Here is a 21,667-nt window from a genome sequence, read left to right on the forward strand (position 1 = left end):
TATTATTATTATTATTATTATTATTATTATTATCATCATCATCATCATCATTATTATTATTATCATTATTATTATACTTACAGAAGCATATGTGGTGGTGGACCGATCATTTTGCTTTTCTGTACATCAATCCTACCCCGTGCTTATTCTGACGGTAAGGTATCATGTACAACAATGTATGTCTCTAATTATAAAAATATGTGTCTTTCTCTTGCAGATATTTCCAGGGCTTATTCTCTCGGACATAAAGCCTGCCAAAAGAATGAAGTTCAAGACTGTCTGTTATCTGCTGGTCCAACTCATGCATTGCCGTAAGATGTTCAAAGCCGAGATCCCTTTCTCCAACGTCATGACCTGCGAAGATGACGACAAGGTAGCGTGTCTTTAATTTGGCAACTGAATGCTAAGCTCTCTCGCTTCCTTCTCCGTTGACCCGGGGGCAGAGAGTGTCGGGGCCCTAACCTGAGCCTTCCTTGGTCATATGTGAAAGGAGGAGGATCTGCTTCTGAACTCATTGCATATTGGAAGGACGACACTGGGCCTTCACTGGTCTGCTCCACTGTTAGGTGTGTAGCCAGGAAAGTCCTCTGAACAACGAGGAGAGAAAACATGCAGGCTGCTGGGTGGCCAGGGGTCATTTCCTGCAGGAGCGCACAGGAGCGGAGCTCCGGCAGTAAAGAGCCCAAAGGGGTGGGCACATGCAACAAGCTCCACCCCCTGCTCCCAGCAGCCCTCAGTCAGAGCAAGAAGCAGCCAGGTACGTTGCAGAGCTCCCCCCCGCCCCCCAGTCCAAAACAGTCCAGTGGCATCCTTAAGACCAAGTTTTATTCAGGTACAAGCCCTCCCTCCTCTGCGAGGACAGATCTGCACCTCCCTCCCCCCATGCCCCCCAGTCCAAAACAGTCCAGTGGCATCCTTAAGACCAAGTTTTATTCAGGTACAAGCCCTCCCTCCTCTGCGAGGACAGATCTGCACCTCCCTCCCCCCATAGCTAGCAATCCAAAACAGTCCAGTGGCACCTTTAAGACCAATTTTTATTTAGGTACAAGCTCTTCCCCCTCTGCAAGGACAGATCTGCACCTCCCTCCCCCCATAGCTAGCAATCCAAAACAGTTCAGTGGAGCCTGAGCGGTGGGTGTTGCCTTCTGGCACACTTCTGGTGATGTCAGGGTGTGTGGCATATGCTAATTAGTTATGCTAATGAGCTCCTGCACCTCTTTTTCAACGAAATGACCCCTGGGGGTAGGGAGAAGGCCACCTTTGCAGCAGATGACGGTATGGGAGTCACCTGCCTCAGGGGTCAAAGGAAACTATGCATGGAAGCTCTTATTGCCAAAGAACAATTGAAGCTTGAATCTGCTGTAGAGGTCCATAGCACAGCCTAGGCGGAAAATGTGCTTCCGTGCCTGACGGCAATAGATGCTTACTTTTCTTCTCAGTCCCAACCCATACCCTGCCTTTCTGTGCCACTAACATGTTGGGAAAGACCTCTGCCGTTTTCCCCTCCGGATGGAATTCGGTTCTTCCTCGAAGACAACAGATTTTGGAAGAATACAAATAGTAGAGAAGATTCCCTGCCTCCACTAAATGTCGCCTTCCCAAAACAAAGGTGGCAGTCTTGTTTGTTCTACAGTATTATTTATTTATTAAATTCGACTTTTAGGCCACCCTCCCCCTGAAAAACAGGGCTCAGGGCGGCGCACGACAGTGACAAAATAACAGTCTTACAAAGGGTTTCCAAATTAAATGAATACGTAAAGTGCAGCTTACAGCAGGCTCAGCCAATCTGATGGCGATGATTTCTGGGACATCACTGCCTCGTAGAGGAGGGAGGCGGGGAAGAAAGAGGAGGAAGAATGCCGGACTAGATGGAAGACCGTTGCTGTCCTCAACCGAACACCTGGCAGAACATCCCTGCCTTACGTGCCCTACGGAAGGGCAACAAGTCCCACGGGGCATGGATGTTATTCGGTAAAGAGGGCCACCGGGTAGGGGCCAGGGCAGAGAAAGCCCTGGCTCTAGTTGAGGATAGCCAGATGTCCCTCCGGTCGGGGACCACCAGGAGGTTCTTATCTCTGGAGCGTAAAGCTCTTCTGGGGGGTATGTGGGTCCCGGGCCATTAAGGGCTTTAAAGGTTAACACCAGAATGCTGGATCTGATCCAGTAGTCCACTGAAAGCCAGTGCAGCTTGCACAGCACAGGCTGAATATGTGTCATACGAGGGGTCCCAGTAAGGACCCATGTGGCCCCATTCCGGATCAGCTGGAGTTTCCGGGTCAGCCTCAGCGGCAGCCCTACGTAGAGCGAGTTGCAGTAGTCTAGTCCAGGTGAGACAGGTAAGGGGCCAGTTGCCTGACTTGGCGCAGCTGGGAAAACACCAGTCTGGGTAACATTTGTGATCGGGGCTTCCATTGACAAGGAGGGGTCCAGAATCACATCCAGGCTCTTGACCACTGGTGCCGGTAATCAGGGCGCACCCTCAAGAGTCGGGAGTCGACCTCCAAAACCCGTGTCCCCCCTGCCCGGCCATAGAACCTCCATCTTATCAGGATTCATTCTCAGCCAGCTCTGCTTTAACCATCTCACCACGGCCGCCAAACCCTCAGCCAGATTCGCAGGAGCGGTATCCGTCCAGCCTAACCTCAGCATTCTTCTATTATGCTTTCACAGTTACCTTGGTCTTAACATGGCAGGGTTGTAAAACACTCAAGTGGCTTCTTTCCGGGAAGTGGTGTTTAAAAAGGAATCCAGTGCTGAAAGATACTTGCCTTTGCCTTTTTGTACAGGTCACCCCCCCAAAAAAAATGTTCTGCATGAAGTCTGGCAGAAAAGTGCCCTTGAACAAAATCCATGCCTTGGGCACCGGCTACAATATCTCTTTATGCCAGTTATCTGGAGCCAAGAAGCTGGCGCAGAAAGTCCAAATCCAAGAGCAAATTTTGAGTGGTCCATAAAGTAGCCTGCGTTGGCATTTGGAGATTCAAGCTGGCAGATTCTCTTATATTCATTTGGGGGGGGGGTTTGCCATTGTTCCCTCCAAAGACCCACACACCCCATTAATTAAGCTATGAAACAGAGCATGAACCCCAAGAAAAGGGTGATAAACAAATCATATTATTCCTTTGCCACTAGGTGGTGATGTTACATGGCTTTGCTCCTTGGTTTTTCAGCTGTTCCACAAAGGAAAAAGCACTACATTCCCTAGACACACACACACACACACAAACATACAAATTTGCCATTTGGTCTCTTTATTTTGTGGAGAGGGAGTATGCAGGAGAGGTCTGATGAGAACTGCTTAAACTGGAAATAGCCACCCCATTTCATAAGAACATAAGAGACGCCAATGTTGGATCAAGCCAAAGGCCCATCCAGTCCAACACTCTGTGTCACACAGTGACCAGAAATACCAGTGTCATCAGGAGGTCCACCAGTGGGGCCAGGACACTAGAAGCCCTCCCACTGTTGCCCCCCCCAAAGCACCAAGAATACAGAGCATCCCTTGCCCCAGACTGAGAGTTCCTATCTATACCTTGTGGCTAATAGCCACTGATGGACCTCTGCTCCATATGCTTATCTAATTCCCTTTTGAAGCCATCCATGCTTGTAGCCGCTACCACTTCCTGTGGCAATGAATTCCAAGTAATTTCATCTCCCGTGCCTCACCCCAGTCCTTGCAGGAGGAAGTTACCCTGCCTTGTCCCTATTTCCACGGGTAGTCTCGGGGTGACGAAACACGTGACCTTCCTCTTGCCCCCTGTTTGGCCTTGTCCCTTGCTAAGCCCGGTCAGTGCATCATCTTTGACAATCTCACATTGCAGTCGTGTGAGTTATCATTCCAAGGCCCCAGTCGCTCCACCTGGTAGCCACCGCCCTTCAGCCAGCTGATAACAAACTAAAAAGTGGTCCAGGGAAATAACAGCTGTTAACGCAGGCTGTCTGTGCACGTTAAGGGAAGACATGCGCAGACACAGCTTGGCGCCCAGGTTGATGGCACACCCAGTAGGCGCCTCCCTCTCCCCCCTTCACCCCATGATTTTTGAAACGGAGGGGGGGAGCCAGACATGCCTACGAAGGAGTGGAACCACGTTCCATTCATCGGCCTGGGGACAGACTGCAAGGCTACGGTCTGCTGATGTGTTGCCCACAAAGGCAAAGATCAGCCCTAGCTTGTATCATGGTTAGATCCAAGCAGGGCTATTTTTGGGCAGGAACGCACAGGAACAGAGTTCCGGCTGGCTCCCGAGTTGGCCACGCCCAGCAGGAACTCATTAGCATAATAGGCCACACCCAACAGCAGATTATGCTAATGAGTTCCTGCTGGGCTTTTTTTTACAAAAGAAGCCCTGGATCCAAGTAATGAGTCTATCAATGCTCACAGAGGGGCACATTTGTGCTTTCACTGGCCGTCCTTAGAGCCAGAAAGGCGACTGTTCGAAAAATAGGCAAGCCCATACACCCAGGAATACATGTTGTGGAACGACAGTCCTCACAATGCCTCATTTTCATCCACCGGGAGTTCGAAAGCGGATCCCGAGTCACCATTACAACCCCCCACACATACTCGGTATTTCCACCAACATGGCCCAGTCATAACAGCCTCTCTTGCTGGAGGATTGGGACTCCAGCACTCTCTTTCACACACTCAGGTATGTTACATTTCACATCAAAGCTGCCGCTGAGGATATTCCAGGCAGCTGCGAAAATTCTGTCTGAAAGGCAGCCACCGTCTTCCCACTCTTAGTCGCTTTTTCTGTCAGAGATGATGGCACAGGACATGAGCGTGGGAAGAATGGCCGGAGGCTTATCAGTGAAAAGGGACTCCGTCCTGAGATCCTTTTTACTTCTCCGTAAGCCTGCCCACGTGCTTCTGATACACCTTTCAAGCCACCGGAGCTTTGTCCCATTCGGTGGCCGGAGGTAGGTTTACACGCCCACCTTCCCCGACACAGGGCTTGAGACGGCTAATGGATACGGTGAAGACAGAGCAGAACTCATTCTCCCATGTTTGTTTGTTCCTGCCGCAGAGGAGGTAGTTTTACACGCCCACCTTCCCCGACGCAGGGCTTGAGACGGCTAATTGATACGGTGAAGACAGAGCAGAACTAATTCTCCCATGTTTGTTTGTTCCTGCCGCAACAACACCCCCGGAACTCGAGTGAACCGATACATTAGCCGTTTAATCGAGGCCCGGCAAACGGAGTCGGAGATGGCAGACCTAAATTTTTTTACCCTGAAGTACAAACAGATGGAACGTGAGCAAAAAGTAAGTTCTGTGTGTGTGTGTGTTTTAAAAAGTAACCTCACTGGTCGTAGGAGGAAAAAAGAAGCAGCATTTTTTTCAGTTCCGCCCCCCCCCCAAGTTTGAATTACTTTCTTTGTACTCTAAACAAAGGTTTCATTCTGCACAAGGTCTTTATCAAGATACGGTGTTTTGATCCAGCCAGCTTTTCTGCCGATTAAAAGGCTGGGGGTGGGTTGGCTTTGATTACCCAAAAAAGGCTGTGTTGGGGATTACGGGACCTTTGTGGACAAAAGCCACATGGAATGGGGGCTGCAGTATGGTGGGGAACTTGTTCATTTGTATTCTGCATTTCTGCCCTTACAAGGGCCGCCAAAGTGGCGAACAAATTAAAACAGGCAACCAAGCATTCCCAACATGGTGCCCATGGGCATGATAAGGCCCGCTGACAACTTTCCTGGTGCCGGCCAAGTAAGTCTAGAAATTGGGCAGAGTTAGGTAAGGCATTTTTCCATCAGACCTTCTGGTTGGCTGTGCCAATTAAAAGGCATCCGGTTTAACAGAGCTTCTGCCTGAAATGTTGAAGAGTTACTATTAGAGTTGTATATAACCTCGATCCCTGACATTTAGGAGTTGGCTTCACCTCCAGTGGCAGCCATTTTGTTATTGTGTCCACTGCTGTTAGTCCGAATCCCAGAGGTTGCCGCAGGCTCAAAAAGGTCAGGGACCCCCAACATAGACAATAAAATCACATTTTAAACCTATCAAAACTAAACCCCCCCCGGTCATTAAAATAATCAAACCAGAATTGAAAGAGGCTAAGAAAATAAGCACCGCAGGACACTTGTACTAGTGGGCCTTACTTTCCACTCTAGGAGTCTTTTCTCTGTTGCCTCAACAGCCCGGAAGAGTGTCATGATTGTGAAGCACCTTGAGAACCACAGCAGTTGACAAGTGGTGTATGAATACATAGCATAAGCAACAAGTACAATTTGTGTGCTGCATCTGGGTTGTACTGCATGCACTCCTGAGCATTGTTAAAACACTGTGAGGAAAGAATCTCGAAAACTCATATGTGCAGTTCTATTATCAGAGCTTGGAAGTTAAGCAGGGTCGGCCCTGATTAGTACTTGGATGGGAGACGGCCAAGGAAGTCTAGATTCGCTATGCAGAGGCAAGGAATGACAAACTGTCTCTGTCCATCTCTTGCCCTGACCTGAACGGCCCAGCCAATTCAAATCTCATCAGATCTCAGAGCCTAACCCTGGTTAGTACTTGGATGGAAGGGGCTGTGGCTCACTGGCAGAGCAACCGTTTGGCGTGCAGACGGTCCCAGGTTCAATCCCCGGCATCTCCAGTTAAAAGGATCATGTAGAAGGTGATGTGAAAGACCTCAGCCTGTGACCTTGGAGAGCTGCTGCCAGTCTGGGTAGACTTTGACGTCCCAAGGGTCTGGTTCAGTATAAGGCAGCTTCATGTGTGCATGTGTGTCCACTAAGGAAGTGCAGGGTCACTATGCAGAAGAAGTCAATGGTAAGCCACCCCTGTTCATCTCCTGCTCTGACTTGGATGGCCCAGGCTAGCCCGATCTCATCAGATCTTGGAAGCTAAGTAGGGTCGACCCTGGTTAGTACTTGGATGGGAGACCACTAAGGAAGTCCAGGGTCACTATGCAGAGAGAGGCGATGGCGAGCCGCTTCTGAACGTCTCTCGCCTTGGAAGCCCTACTGAGTGGCCATGTCAGCTGCAACATGATGGCACCTTCCTCCCTCACCACCATCCCATCAAGGTCGCTTTGCAACTAGCATGTCTGAACATCAGCCGTGTAGAGGAGAGGGAAATGGAATGGAATGGAAGGAACTCGGAGCAGGGCCTTTCTGCACAGGCTCTTTGGAACACCTCGACCAAGGAAGCTGGTCTTGCATCATCTTAAAATATGGCTACTTGGTTGGATGTGACCAGTGTTCCCTCTAAGCTGAGTGAGTGTGAGCTAGCTCACAGTTCTTTAGCTTCCGGCTCACACATTTTTGTCTCGGCTCAGGAAGGAGGGCTCCAGAACACACTAATTTATGCAGTAGCCAAATCACCTGCTCACAACTTGAATGCCAGTAGCTCACAAAGTAGAATTTTTGCTCACAAGACTCCACAGCTTAGAGGGAACATTGGATGTGACCAGGCTTTCTGCTGGTGAACAAGGAAGGAGAGGTCTTCTTTGGCCATCAAAAAAAAAAAGGCTGTGCTGAGCATTATGGACTCAGCGTGTACAAAAGCTACATGGGACGGAAGTAGCAATAGGCAGGGAAATTGTGTAGAATTCAGTGGGGAAAGCTGGCTGGATCCAACCTGACGTCTTTTTTCTTCTCCTGGTTGGATTAGTGATTTTACTTTTTTAAAACTTTATTTTATTCAATAATGGGTTGGTTATTTTTTTAATTTAGAAACTGTATCGACAATACATTCACAGTAACCAAGCAGTTTGGGCTACGGTGCCCTCAACACAGTTTGGGAGTTTCGTTCAGAAACTCCCTTTACAGTCTTTGCACTTTAGTCGCATAGTATGAGGCATTGCAAGGAGCTGCGGTGGCTCAAGTGGTTAAGACGCTGAACTGCAAGCTGTGGAAGGTCAGTAGTTCAGCAGTTCAAGACCCGGGTGCCGCAAGACGGGGTGAGCTCCTGTCTCTAGTTCCAGCTCCTGCCAACCGAGCAGTTCGAAAGCAAGAAATTGCAAGTAGATAAATAGGTACCGCTTCGGTGGGAAGGTAACAGCGTTCCGTGCGCCTTGGGGTTTAGTCATGCCGGCCACATGACCACGGAAACGTCTTCGGACAGCGCTGGCTCTTTGGCTTTGAAACGGAGATGAGCACCGCAACCCTACAGTCTTTATTCGACTGGCTTTCGAGCAAGGGAACCTTGACCTTTACCTTTATGAGGCATTGCAAAGTTCTACAAAAAAAACCCCTGAAACAATGCCATTCTTAGGATTCAAGAAGGGACAGACTCGTAGCATGCATCAGTTCATGATTACAGCTTCCTCAGCATGGCTGAGTCTTAGTGTGGGTCTGTTCGAAGGATCTCTTATAAGGGCAATCCAGCTCCTCTCCCCCTCCCCCCAGATGGATACCCTTGGTTTTGAATAGAGCTACTGCAAATTCCAGGATCTTGAACAATCTGGTTGCAGCTCACCAGACCTGTTTGGTTTGCCTGTACAGCACAGCGTTTCCTTAAAGTATGCCTTCTGGTGAAACCCATGCGAGTTAATTTCTGAACAATTCTTGTGACTCTGCTCAGCTTCTTTTCCAGCTACTTTGAATGGACGTGTGTCCTTTTTCTTCTGGCCTCAAAACTGGGAAAACTAAAAAATAATAATGTCAGAACCCTGGTTTTGCAGAGACTTTACAAAAGAATTCATCGTTTGGCAGAAACCCAGTGTGGTCAAAAAAAGGCTGAAATTTGGGGAAGTTATGAATTAGTGAAAACAGAGGTGATTTTCTTTCTTTTTTTTAATGTGGCATGCAGTACATTGGTTGCTGCCTCATCCCAAGCAAAAACAACATTATTCTGCGTATGAATTAAAATCATGTCCATTCACAAATCTGAAATACAGGGAGTGTGTGAGAATACAAAACATACATTCAAGGCGCCCAGGACGTTTGGCTCGCAGCAATAGCCGAACTAAATTTGTGCTCCATGAAGACGCCACCTGTCCCTACCATCCCCTTGTCTATGACATCAGGCGGAGCACTGCCCAGTTGCCAACCTCCAGTTAGGAGCCAAAAATTAGAGATCACGGGAGGAAGTGGAATTCCAAAAAAACCCCATCTGTGACAAAAATAACAAAGAGTCAATAAAGATAAGTTGCAAAAACGTTTACTGTAGTCATTCTGTAGAAAATTCTCTTCTATTATCGCTCACACGCTAACGAATACTGCGCAATGAAAACAATTCGTTTCACAATATTGGCTTTATCTGAGCATGTAGCAATCCCAGTTCTTATCAATTACTACCTATCAACTCTTGAAGGAAACATTCCCTGTTAACTCTCTAATAACAGAACCCAAGGTCTTCACAGCGTGACGCAAATTGTTTTCATTGCGCAGTATAATAGAAAGTGATAATAGAAAAAAAGAATTCTACAGAATTACTACAGTAAATGTTTTTACAACTGTTAAGTCGCTCGCTTAACAAAGTAGTCAGAGAGTGATTCAGCAAATATTCAGCTATATTCAACAACTCGAACACAACTCCAACACGGATCAACATCTGATAGCCAGAACAGCTTTTGCATTAAAGCTGTTCCCTTTTTAAACTTTCCCGACTAATGTAGCCATGCCTACTATACAATTATCAACCAATAAGGTTGTATACATAAGGACCAGTCACGGACGTTCCTGCTCAGGGAGCTTGCTGACCAGTGACTGGTTGGTTCTTCCTGGGCTAGCAATGTGATTGGATGGATTTGGATCCTAGCCCAGGACGAAGCTTTACATGGCAAGTCAGTATGTAGTTCACATACCGTTATGCATTCAGTGGCAGCTATTGAATACATTACAACAACGTATCTTTATTGACTCTTCGTTATTTTTGTCACGGATGTTGTTTTTGGAATTCAACCTCCAGTTAGGGCCTAGAGATCTCCCAGAATGACAAATCATCTCCAGGAGACAGAGATCAGTTCCCCTGGAGAAAATAACTGCTTCAGATGGTTTACTCTATGGCATTATACCCTGCTGGGCTCCATCCCCTCCCCATTCTCCTCCCCCCCACCCATCTTCACGACTTTCCTAACTTTGGTCACCTTAGAAATCCAGCACGGACTATAAGGAAAAGGCCTCGCCCCTTCTCTCCCAGTTCTAAAGCCAGGAAGGAGGCAGGGTGAGGGGACTGTCCCTGCCACGCGGTCCATAGAAGCACCTGACATCCAGAGCCACTGCCCAGGAGAGTCCCAGCTTTCTTTCCCAGCTCTGAATGGTTTAGACCGTCATTAGCATCCTGGCTTCAGAGACACTTCAGAGCTGAAGGGAAACCATGTGCTCTCTCAGGCCTTGTGCAGACACAAGAGATACTCAGAGAGAAAAGATGTGCTTGCCGGTGGCTACCACGTAGTTGTGGGTCACGGACTGAATGTTCAAGAACAGCTTTTAAGTTTCTGTATAGCCAGGAAGTGCAGGCCCTGTGGCTGAATAACTGCATCTTTTTTTCTCTTCTCCTTCCTCCCAGTATCACCAGCTTCAGGACGAATATTTCACCAGTGCTGTAGTCTTGTCACTAATTCTAGCTGCCTTATTCGGCCTTGTCTACCTTTTAATAATCCCACAGTAAGTCTCCCTGTTTGTAATTAAATGCAATGTGTATTTTTAGTCGGGGGTGAGTGTCTTGGTTATGCTTGGGAATCACAGGGTTTTTTAATGCGTTCCTCAAATTGTAGGGGTTTTAATTCGTTTCTGTGACAATACATTCATGCCTCTGGAATTAATCTGGAAGTCCATTGCTTGCTATGTGACTTCACTGAAAATAAAGTTAGGCCACTGCAGATGGATGCTTATGAAGAAAAGCTATGTATCTGAAAACCTATGAATATAATTGGTGCGTTTATCTGGAGACAGGCAGAGTTGCCAACTACCTGGAGAAAAAATGTTCTGTCCTTTTAATTGAAGTTTACTGTGATGTTGTTTACCCAGTGATGATACTACTGGCAGCCAGTTTGGTATAGTGGTTAAGTGAGTGGACTCTAATCTGGGAGGACCGGGTTTGATTTCCCACTCCTCCACATGCACCTGCTGGATGACCTTGGGCAAGCCACAGTTCTGTCAGAGCTGTTCGTGAAAACAGGAGTTTCTGTCAGAGCTCTCTCATCCCCGCCTCCCTCACAGGGGGTCTGTTGTGGGGAGGGGAAAGGAAAGGAGTTTGTAAGCCGCTCTGAGACTCTGAGTGAAGGGCAGGGTATAAATCCAATCTCTTCTTCTTCTCTACTAAATGGACTAATTTTTTTTTTCTGTATAACATGTTCAATTCAGGGTATTTACTTCCATGCAATGAAATACTAAATGGACTAATTTTTTTTTTCCTGTATAGCATTTTTAGGAAGGTCATCTTACATTCAGGGTATTTACTTCCATGCTATGAAAACCTTCTGTACCTCTATTAAAGGGAAAGGACATTTTCTCACGGCCTCTTGGCACTCCTAGGGATGGGGCAAACTGGTCCTTGTTCCTGTCCTTATTGTAGAGCAGGGGGTCCCCAGACTTTTGAAATGTGCAGGCACAGTCGAAATTCTGACACAGGGTGACGGGTGCAATTACAAAATGGCTGCTGCAGGAGGCAGAGCCAGCCACAAAATGCCAGGCATCAAAGTTGCGCATAACTCTCACAGTAACTGTTCAACATTCAAGGCAGAAGCTCTGCTTAACAGAATGCTGCCTATCAAAACTTCTCTTTCGTAGGCCCTGACCTGGATAGCCTAGGCGAGCCCGATCTCGTCAGATCTTAGGAAGCTAAGTAGGGCCGACCCCGGGAGGTATTTGGATGGGAGGCCTTCAAAGAACACCAGGGCCGGGAGGCCAGAGGCAGGCTATCAGGCGGCTTCTCTGAATATCCTTCGTGCCCCGGTAGGAGTCGCCAGAGGTTGCCATGACTTCCAGGCACGGGCACAAACACACACACGTGCGCACACAACTGCAAAAATACCCCCCCCCAAAAAAAAACTTCTCTTTTGTTGAAAGACACTTCTACTTTTAGTAGATATTTATTTCACACCCAGTGCTGGCCAATGAAGTTTTTAAAATATTCCCATCCAAAGGACTGCAGAAGAAGAGATTGGATTTATACCCCGCCCTTCACTACCCAAGGGAGTCTCAGAGCGGCTTACAAACTCCTTTCCCTTCCCCTCCCCACAACAGACACCCTGCTGTGTAGTGACCCTGGTCTCCCTCACTGGCCTCCCATCCAAGTACTGACTATGATTGACCCTGCTTAGCTCCTATGAGCTCAGGCTAAGTTGGACTATTCAGGATGCTGAACTGGGAAGTTACTGGAGAAGGAGGAGGAGGAGGGGGAGGTGGAGGAGGAGAGGAGGAGGAGGAGATTGGATTTATACCCCGCCCTTCCCTTGGAGTCTCAGAGCGGCTTACAAACTCCTTTCCCTTCCCCCCACAACAAAAAACCCGCGAGGAAAAAAAAGAAGAAGAAGAGATTGGATTTATACCCCGCCCTTCACTACCCAAAGGTGTCTCAGAGCGGCTCACGAACTCCTTTCCCTTCCCCTCCCCACAACAGACACCCTGTGAGGTAAAAGAAGAAGAAGAAGAGATTGGATTTATACCCCGCCCTTCACTACCCAAAGGTGGCTCACCAACTCCTTTCCCTTCCCTTCCCCACAACAGACACCCTGTGAGGTAGGTGGGGCTGAGAGAGCTCTGACAGAAATTGCTCTTTTTGAAGAACAGCTCTGACAGAACTATGGCTTGCCCAAGGTCATCCAGCCAGGTGCAAGTGGAGGAGTGGGGAATCAAACCCGGTTCTCCCAGATTGGAGTCCGCGCACTTAACCACTACACCATACCTGGCATGAGGGAGTGGTTAGAATGCTGGATGAGGATCTGGGAGAGTCAGAGTTGAATCCCCACTCTTCCATGAAAGGTTGCTGGGTGACCTCGGGCCGATCACGTCCCTTCAGCCGAACCTACCTCACAGGGTTGTTGTGAAGACCGAACTGGAGGAGAGGAGAGTGATGTACACACCTCCGGGTCCCCCCTGGGGAGGAAGTCGGGGCATAAATGAAGTAAATAAATAAATACCTTCTCACAATTAAGAAATAGTGGCAAACCCTGAGAGAGTATGGAAGAGAGGATCAGTGATTCTGAGACCCTTTAATTAAGTGCAAGAATAAATATTGCATTGTTATAAATGATGATTCAGCTGATGATGGTGAACACCAAAGAGTGGGGAAATTCAAAACACAATGCACCATGTCCATGGATTGTTCAAGGAACCATCCTTGGTATGTTTAGCAAGTTCTAGTGAAAAACCCGGTGCCTTTGACTCCACATGACTCCATTCCCGTGTCTTCCTTCTAGGAGTACCATAGTCCTTGTCCTCCTGGTGTTCTGCATATGCTTCCTCGTGGCGTGTATCATGTACCTCCATGTCACTCGAGTACAAGTAAGTAAGTTGAAATGCTATGACCTCTTATTCTTACGAGAGACATTTGATGAATCAGTGTGGGATCCGTGTAGCCAAATCTCCTTTACTTTGTGCCAATGGCTGATGTAATTTGTATCTGATAGCCATATATGCAGATAGATCGAGACGAGTAGCCATGCGAGTCTGTCTGTAGCAGCAGAAAAGAGCAAGAGTCCAATAGCACCTCAGAGACATTTGTGGCAGGGAATGAGCTTTCATGAGTCACTGCTCACTTCTTCAGATAAAGCTAGCATGTGAGTCCCTCTGTCTTTATATTTTGGAGAGTGCTTTCAGATGCCAAATGATATTAGCAGGCAAATGACAATAGCAGTCATGATTGGATTAGGTGTAATACGCAAAAGGGTAGTAGGCATGGAAAAATCAACCCTGGTAATGAGATAGGAAACCTAGGTCTCGATTAAGTCCAGGTTGGATACATTGTCTTGAGCTTCATTGTCAGTTGCAATTCAGCAGTCTTTGTAATCTCCCTTTCAAATTCCTTTGTAAGAGAACTGCTACTCTTAGGTCAGCAACTGAATGTCCTGGAAGGTTAAAAGGTCCCCCCACTGGTTTTTGAATGTTGTGGTTTCTAATGTCAGGCTTGTGTCCATTAATTCTTTGTTGAAATCATTCTAACAGGAAACACATATAATTATATGCTGTGCTTTACAACTAATATTGCAATCTCAATAGTGTCTTTTTAAAGATATATACTTCAGTAATGTCAGTATCTTTCTACTAACCTGAAAGAGTCTCAAACACTTAACTTAGAATAACTTCAACAGGGTATCACAATTTTTAACAACCATATTATATTTGAAAAGCTTTTTTTTGTAGTCTTCTTTGAGAAGAGATCATTGGAACAGTTCTTTCCAGTGGTAAAGCAAAAAGGAGAATGCCAACCCCCCACTTTAAGATTCTGCAGAGGAAGAGGGTGCATTCCAGTCAATGAGGCAGCAAGCTCTCAGACAGCAGAATTGATGGCTGTACATACACTGCAATTCTTGAGGAACGAGGACGTTGAAATGGAAGAACATCTGCGGTTATCCGTTGGATCTCTATGAAGCAGTTTTGGATTGCTATAAGCAGTATATAACGACTTTTTGTTACAGAGCTGCAGCACAAAATTAGAAAACCTTTGAGTGCGACTGTTCACATACTAGTACAATAGTCTGCCACCAGCCCCTTTTTACTAACCCAATAATCAGAAGCCAAAGGGCAAAGCTTCTAACCCTCCTGGGTCTAAATCAGAAAATTCACCCTGCGAGGTTGGCTCACAGAAGGAGTTATTCTGTTAGGTGGTCTGCCAGTCAAGGCGCTAGATTTAGATAGAGAACTGCGAACACGAAGAACCACAAAAGCCAATTAAAATCTATTTTTATTAAGGTGCTTGAGTACTTGAAACCAGAACACAAGACTGTGGGGATAAAATAAGAAATGTAGAGATCTAAAGGCCAGCTAAAACTGTTACACATTGGTTCCAAGTTACAAGATATCGCCCATTCTCAGATGGTCGTTCCGATAATCCAAAGTGGCTCCACTCCCGAGTCACCACAGGCCAGAGCCGAATGGCCTATGCACGCAAGTGTCCAAGATGGCTGAAAGTGATCAAGAAGATGTCTACATGGCTAGGTCTCAGGCAGCCATCATCAAACTGAGACTAAACTAGAATCGATAAGGTCTCTTTGAGATGACACATAGCCAGAGTGTTGGACCAATGGCTGAGCAGGTGACCTAAGCAGTGGTCTGACCCGGGAGGGAAGCACAGAGCCAATCTGCAGCTAGGCTCGGCTCCTTTCCCATGGGTGCGAATCAGGGCATAATTGGAAGGAATGCAGCTAATTGGGGGAGACAGTACCAAGCTCCCCATCTTCCCCTCACAGCTGTAATATCCACACTTTGCAAGGTCGCTGTGTTCTTTCTCAGCCAAGCAGTCCTAAACTCTGTTTAGCTCACAAGCAGGCCTCATCTGAAGCCTGAACCAAACTTTGAATCAGAATGGCATTTTAGGGGAAACCAAAGTTCTTTACACACTTGAAACACTCTGGGTGCAAGCCTATTTTTTTTTAAAAAAAATTGTGAAGGGCTTTTTGTCCATCTTCCCATCGCAGATCTAGCAGGAGAAAAGGACTCTCTTGGTCATTAACAGAATGGATTGCTGATGCTTAGCTTGCTGAAGTTATCACAAAGAGGAATCTACTGAAATATCAATCACTGTTCTAGATCATCAGTAATAGCCATCGCCTTGACTTCATACATTACAGGAGCGGTGGAATTCACCTGTCTACCTCCCATTTGTATAGACTCCCTTGAAAGGCCTGCTACGTCCACATAGGGGGATTTTTTTTTTAAAAAAAATGGCTTTTTAAGCCCTGCTTTATTTCAAATACGTTCTCTCTCTTTCTTTTTCAGTGTTTTCCAGGGTGCCTGACAATACAAATTCGAACCGTTTTGTGTGTTTTTATTGTGATCTTAATTTATTCAGTGGCACAAAGCTGTGTGGTGAGTACAGTAGACCAGCTGCAACATTGTTCTCGGAGACGTGCATTATGTAATTTGCTTCAGTTGTGCTCTAGACCAGGGGTGTCGAACTCATTTGTTATGAGGGCCGGATCTGACATAAACAAGACCTTGTTCGGCCAGGCCATGTGTGTCATAAAATGAATCCCAGGTAGCGGAGATATAAAATTTATAACGAACACAAACACAAAAGGATTTTTTTTTACTTAAAATAAAAACATGCTTAAAACATTAGCACTCTTGCAATATATTGTTTATTTAACAGTGTCTGGTTACTGACACCTCTTGCTCTGAATTATTGCATCAAAATGTCTGTGCTGCAGCAATCTTGAGTATGCTGTTCAGGTGTGTATCTGTAAGCTGCAAACCTACAATGATGCAGCAGCAGTAGAACTGGAAGAAGAAGCAGAAGACAGCCAGTTCCACTGCGGGCCTGATAGAAGCCCTCCGGGGGCCTAATCCGGCCCCCGGGCCACATGTTTGACACCCCTGCTCTAGACAGACAGGGTAGTGCAGCGGTTAGAGAGTCCAGAGAGGGTTCTAACCTCCACTTAGTCACACAAAGCTGCCTTATACTGAATCAGACCCTCGGTCCACCGAGGTCAGTATTGTCTGCTCAGACTGGCAGGGGCTCTCCACGGGCTCAGGCAGAGGTCTTTCACATTGCCTCCTACCCGATCCTTTTAACTGGAGATGCCGGGGATTGAACCTGGGACCTTCTGTACACAAAGCAGAGGCTTTTCCATGGCCCTGAATAACCTTGGGCCTACCACTCTTTCTCTTAGCCTAATGGCCATTAGAGAAGAGAAGAGAAGAGAAGACATTGGATTTATACCCTGCCCTTCACTTGGAGTCTCAGGGCGGCTTACAAACTCCTTTCCCTTCCCCTCCCCACAACAGACACCCTGTGAGGTGGGTGGGGCTGAGAGAACTCTGACACAAACTGCTCTTTCAGGAACAGCTGTGCCCGAGCTTGTGACTGACCCAAGGTCACATCAGCAGGTGCAAGTGGAGGAGTGCGGAATCAAACCCAGTTCTCCCAGATTAGAGTCCACACACTTAACCACTACACCAAACTGGGTCTCTGAGGGCTATGGTGAGAACCAAAATGGGGGGGGGGTGTCTGCTGCTCTGAGATCCTTGGAGCAAGAATAGATTAAGCATAGATAGATACATGGAGAGACAGCATGGTTTAATGGTTAGAGCGTTGGATTAGGAACAGGGTGAGCCTGGTTCAGATCCCCATCCTGCTACGGAAGCCTGCAGAGTGACTTTGAGCCAGCCTAACCTACCTCATAAGACTGCAGTTGTAAAGATCATGGAAGAGAGCGCAAGACTGCTGTAAGCCACTTTAGCTCCCCATTGGGGGGGTGGGGAAGCGGGGTATAAATGTCTCGACAAATGAATACATAAATCGTTGGAGAAATGCTCTTCTTTAGGTCAGTGAATGTATTTGTGAACTCTGATTAAACCACAACGTTTATAATAATTTTGACCAAAAAACCCAGTTGACTCTAGCATAGGTTGATGTTTGGAACTTTAAAGCCCAGGTTCTTGGAAGGCCCAATGAGCTAAATTGTTCTACGTTTTACTTCTGGCTGTATTGCTGCAGGGAATCAGTTTGTACATGCAGTCAGTGTTCCCTCTAAGCTGAGTGAGTGTGAGCTAGCTCACCGTCTTTTAGCCTCCAGCTCACACGTTTTTGTCTCAGCTCAGGAAGGGATGGCTCCAGAGCATACTGATTTATGTAGTAGCCAAATCGCTCGCTCACAAGTTTAATGCCATTAGCTCACCAAGTAGAATTTTTGCTCACAAGACTCCACGGCTTAGAGAGAACATTGCATGCAGTAGGTCTCCGATTTACACACGAGCGTACATCACTCAGTGATCGATTGTGCAGCACTTCGTGATTTTCATCCAAAATGTGGCCCTTTTAAAAACTGACACGAATGCCTACTGGGAACCTACAAAACATGCATATCGGGGGCACACACCACCGGTAACCCTCCTGATAATGTGCTGTCGCCATGTTGTGTGAGGAGGCCAGGAAGGCTACCCCTCACCTGGCCTTCCACAAACGATATGAAACTGAAATATTCAAGAGTGCTTTTCTGTGTAGGCAATAGGGTAGCACCGTCCAAAACAATTCACAAAGTTATTTAGATAAGTCACAGGGGACTGTGCCAGTTCAGTGTAGTGCTTAAGAGCTGTGGACTCTAATCTGGAGAACAAGGAACACTCTTCCACATACAGCTGCTGGTGGGACCTTGGGTCAGTCACAGTTCTCCCAGAGCTGTTCTCTCAAGAGCAGTTCTCTCAGAGCTCTCTCAGCCCCACCTACCTCACAGGGTGTCTGTCGTGGGGAGACGAAGGGAAAGGAGAAGGGCGGGGTGTAAATCTTCTCTTCTTCTTCTATCCTGCTGTGTTTAGCTTGCTGAAACCAGACTCGTTTCATGTACCGTGTTAAGATTGATGGCTTTGCTTCAGTTCTGTTTTTAGACATCTGATTGGTTTTTCAACCCTAATCCTATCGTATTGATTACTGAATACCACACCCGGTTGATTGTATTGACCCACTCTGTGTAATCCACCTTGAGTCCAAGTGAGAAAGGCAGATTATAAATGACTTAAATAGATAAACAAATAAATACATCTGCATGAACACTGAAAAGTCTGATGGTTATTTTTGCACATACTGGAGCTGAACATGCATGTTAAATATGTGTCCCCTCATCCCACAACGTGGAGACCATGCATGTCAGCAGGATCGACTTGTGGTTAGTAGGCTCCCGGTGCAGGTCAGAAAAGGTCTCATGCGTTCTGACACCGTTCAAAAGCACTATGTTTGAGGAGTGATGAGATTATATGAAGTTTCTCTCTCGTGTTGATCTGGGAAAGGTTCGTTGACACGTACCTGCCACCTTCTTCAAATGATGGGCGTGCACGTGCAAACGCAGCCTGTCTGACTTGTTTTTGCAAATAACCATAGATCTGTTTTTTTTGTTTAGATTCAGCTCTCTGTTTCCCATTTTTCTTCCAGGTGGGTTGTATGCCTTGGGTCTGGAGTTCTAATTCCAGCAAGTCCATAGTGATCATTTCTCCCGGCGGGGCGAACGAAACGATGAGCGAACTTCCGTGCGACGCGGCCCATTATGCGTTCCTCTCTTGCGTGGTCGGGACTCTGACGCTGGCAATATTTTTACGCGTCTCTTCCTTGCCAAAAATGATCCTCCTGCTTTTTGTTACAATTCTGTACATAGTCATTTTGGAACTCAGCGGATACCGAAAAGCAGTGGGGTAAGCACCTGTGTCTGTATAAAGAAGAGTTTAGCAATGGTTTCCGTATCTTATCCCTTCCCTTTCAGGAGGATGGAGTAGGGATTCTAGCCTGGGGGAAGGATTCTGGAGTGCTGATCATTATGGCCTTTCATTGGGAGACGCGGCCTTTAATCCTTTAGTCCTCTGTGGCAAAACAAAGCCCGTGTCTGTGTCAGTACATTAGCACAAACCCATCCCTGGTTACCCTTACCCAGGGCTTCTTTTGTAGAAAAAGCCCAGCAGGAACTCATTAGCATAATAGGCCACACCCAACAGCAGAAACTCATTAGCATATTAGGCCACACCCCTGACAGCACAGCTCATTAGCATATTAGGCCGCACCCCCATGTTACCAGAAGTGTGCTCATCCAGCCACACCCACCTTTTGCTTCTTATTCTGTTTACCTTGTTTGTTGTCAAAACCCAGGGGGTTTTTTTGTAGCAGGAACTCCTTTGCATGTTAGGCCACACACCCCTAATGTAGCCAATCCTAATGAGTTTCTGGTGTTGGGCGTGGCCTATTATGCTAATGAGTTCCTGCTGGGCGTGGCCAACTTGGAAGCCAGCCGGAACTCCGTCCCTGTGCGTTCCTGCCCAAAAATAGCCCTGCCCCTTACCTGTTCCATCCTCTTCTCCTCCACATGGTCTTCCCTACTCACTTTTTAGGACAGGGTTCTGTCTGTTTACTGCATGAACAATATGAAGCACTATTCCACTGATATACAGACATAAGTGCCGTCAAGTCACAACTGATCTGTGGCGACCCAAGCAGTCGGCTCCCAAGGCAAGAGATGTGCAGCGGTGGCTTGCCATTGCCTTCCCCTGAAGACAGTTTCAGAGGGCAGCCGTGTTTGGTGTAGTGGTTAAGAGCGCGGACTCTAATCTGGGAGAACCAGGTTTGATTCCCCACTCCTCCACATGCAGCCAGCTAATGACCTTGGGTCAGTTATGAGTTTTTTCAGAGCTGTTCTCTCAAGGGCAGTTCTCAAAGAGAGCTCTCTCAGCCCCGCCTACCTCCCAGGGTGTCTGTTGTGGGGAGGGGAAGGGAAAGGAGATGGTAAGCCGCTCTGAGACTCCTTCGGGTAGTGAAGGGCAGGGTATGAACTCAATCTCTTCTCCTTCTTCTTTTTTGTGTGGAACAATTAGATTTGAGTCCAGTGAAACAGTTAGAGCTGAGTCCAGTAGCACCATAGAGATCAACAAGAGTTTCAGGGCGTGAGCTTTCACCCGAAAACTCATGTTGGTCTCTAACGTGCTCCCAGACTCTGATCTAACCATTCCCCTGCAGACTCGTCCTTGGCGGTGTGCTGTCCTGCTTAACATCCAAGATCTGATGAGATTGGGCTATACCGGGACGCCTTTCCTCCCGGTGGTGCATCTGCTCATAATGAAACGTCCTTGTGTCCCTAACCTTCAACCATTACAGGGGCTGCAACCAATGTTCCCTCTAAGCTGTGGAGTCTTGTGAGCAGAAATCCTACTTTGTGAGCTACTGGCATTAAAGTTGTGAGCGAGCAGTTTGGCTACTGCATAAATTACTTTGCTCTAGAGCCATCCCTTCCTGAGCTAAGACAAAAACGTGTGAGCTGGAGGCTAAGAAACTGAGCTGGCTCACACTAACTCAGCTTACAGGGAAGACTGGCTGCAACCATTGCTGGTGATTCCACCCCCCACACCCATTTTCTTTCATCAGCCTCTTCTGCCTTTCCTAGCAGAAAGCAAAAGATGGCAGCGGAGGGGTAGGAGGAGTTGGGGGGGGGCAGAAGGCCTCGTTGTTACCTTATCCGCCGGCTGCCGTCCCTCTTGCCTTTTCTGTAGCCCATGCCACTCCTCCGGGGCATTCTGCCTCGCTAGTCAACCAGAAGGCAAGTCTTGAATGCCAGCAGTGATTTCAGAGGGCAAGAATTGAGGTCGCGTTGCATGTACCTTTTGTGGACCACATTGGATAAAATGCCCATGCTTATAATCCCCCTTTCTTTCTTTCTTTTTTCTATTTTAAAGGGGCGGCTCCTTTTATATGCGTGGCTATGAACCCATATTAGCCATTTTGCTGTTTTCCTGTGCTTTGGCACTTCATTCCAGGCAGGTGGATCTGAAGCTACGTCTGGACTACCTCTGGGCTGCGCAGGCAAGGCACCGTTCCCTCCCCCCTTCACTCTCTCTCTCTCTCTCTTCCAAGTGGAATGTTCCGTTTGTCTTTTCTGTTGCCTCTTCTTATATATAAAGTCTGGGGAGGGGGAACTTTTAAACTAACGTGATGATGGCCACCAGGTAGTGGGGATTCATTTTTGTCAACCTCTGAATACCAGTGCTGGGAGACAACATTGAGGGAAGGCCTCGGCCTCTCTGCCCTATCGTTGGCCATCCTGGGGCACCAGTTGGCTCCCATGTGAGACAAGATGCTGGATGA

The 21,667-nt window shown here is 47.3% G+C and overlaps 1 protein-coding gene across 1 annotated transcript in view; it reads left to right on the plus strand.

Annotated features, from left to right (window-relative positions):
* The window catches only part of ADCY1 (adenylate cyclase 1 (brain)), a gene marked incomplete at both ends in the record, with an annotated part of 244,343 nt that extends 222,958 nt beyond the window's left edge, over window positions 1-21,385 (plus strand). Inside the window, 8 exons of the mRNA XM_015421633.1 lie at window positions 218-373; window positions 4,745-4,920; window positions 5,095-5,266; window positions 10,460-10,557; window positions 13,314-13,398; window positions 15,832-15,921; window positions 18,980-19,236; window positions 21,259-21,385. Coding sequence (XP_015277119.1) covers window positions 218-373; window positions 4,745-4,920; window positions 5,095-5,266; window positions 10,460-10,557; window positions 13,314-13,398; window positions 15,832-15,921; window positions 18,980-19,236; window positions 21,259-21,385 — 1,161 coding nt within the window. The remainder of the gene's footprint in view (window positions 1-217; window positions 374-4,744; window positions 4,921-5,094; window positions 5,267-10,459; window positions 10,558-13,313; window positions 13,399-15,831; window positions 15,922-18,979; window positions 19,237-21,258) is intronic.
* Between the last annotated feature and the right edge of the window lie 282 nt (window positions 21,386-21,667).

This window comes from Gekko japonicus, unplaced genomic scaffold (assembly GCF_001447785.1).
Source record: "Gekko japonicus isolate JY-2015 unplaced genomic scaffold, Gekko_japonicus_V1.1 scaffold2166, whole genome shotgun sequence".
NCBI lineage: Eukaryota > Metazoa > Chordata > Lepidosauria > Squamata > Gekkonidae > Gekko > Gekko japonicus.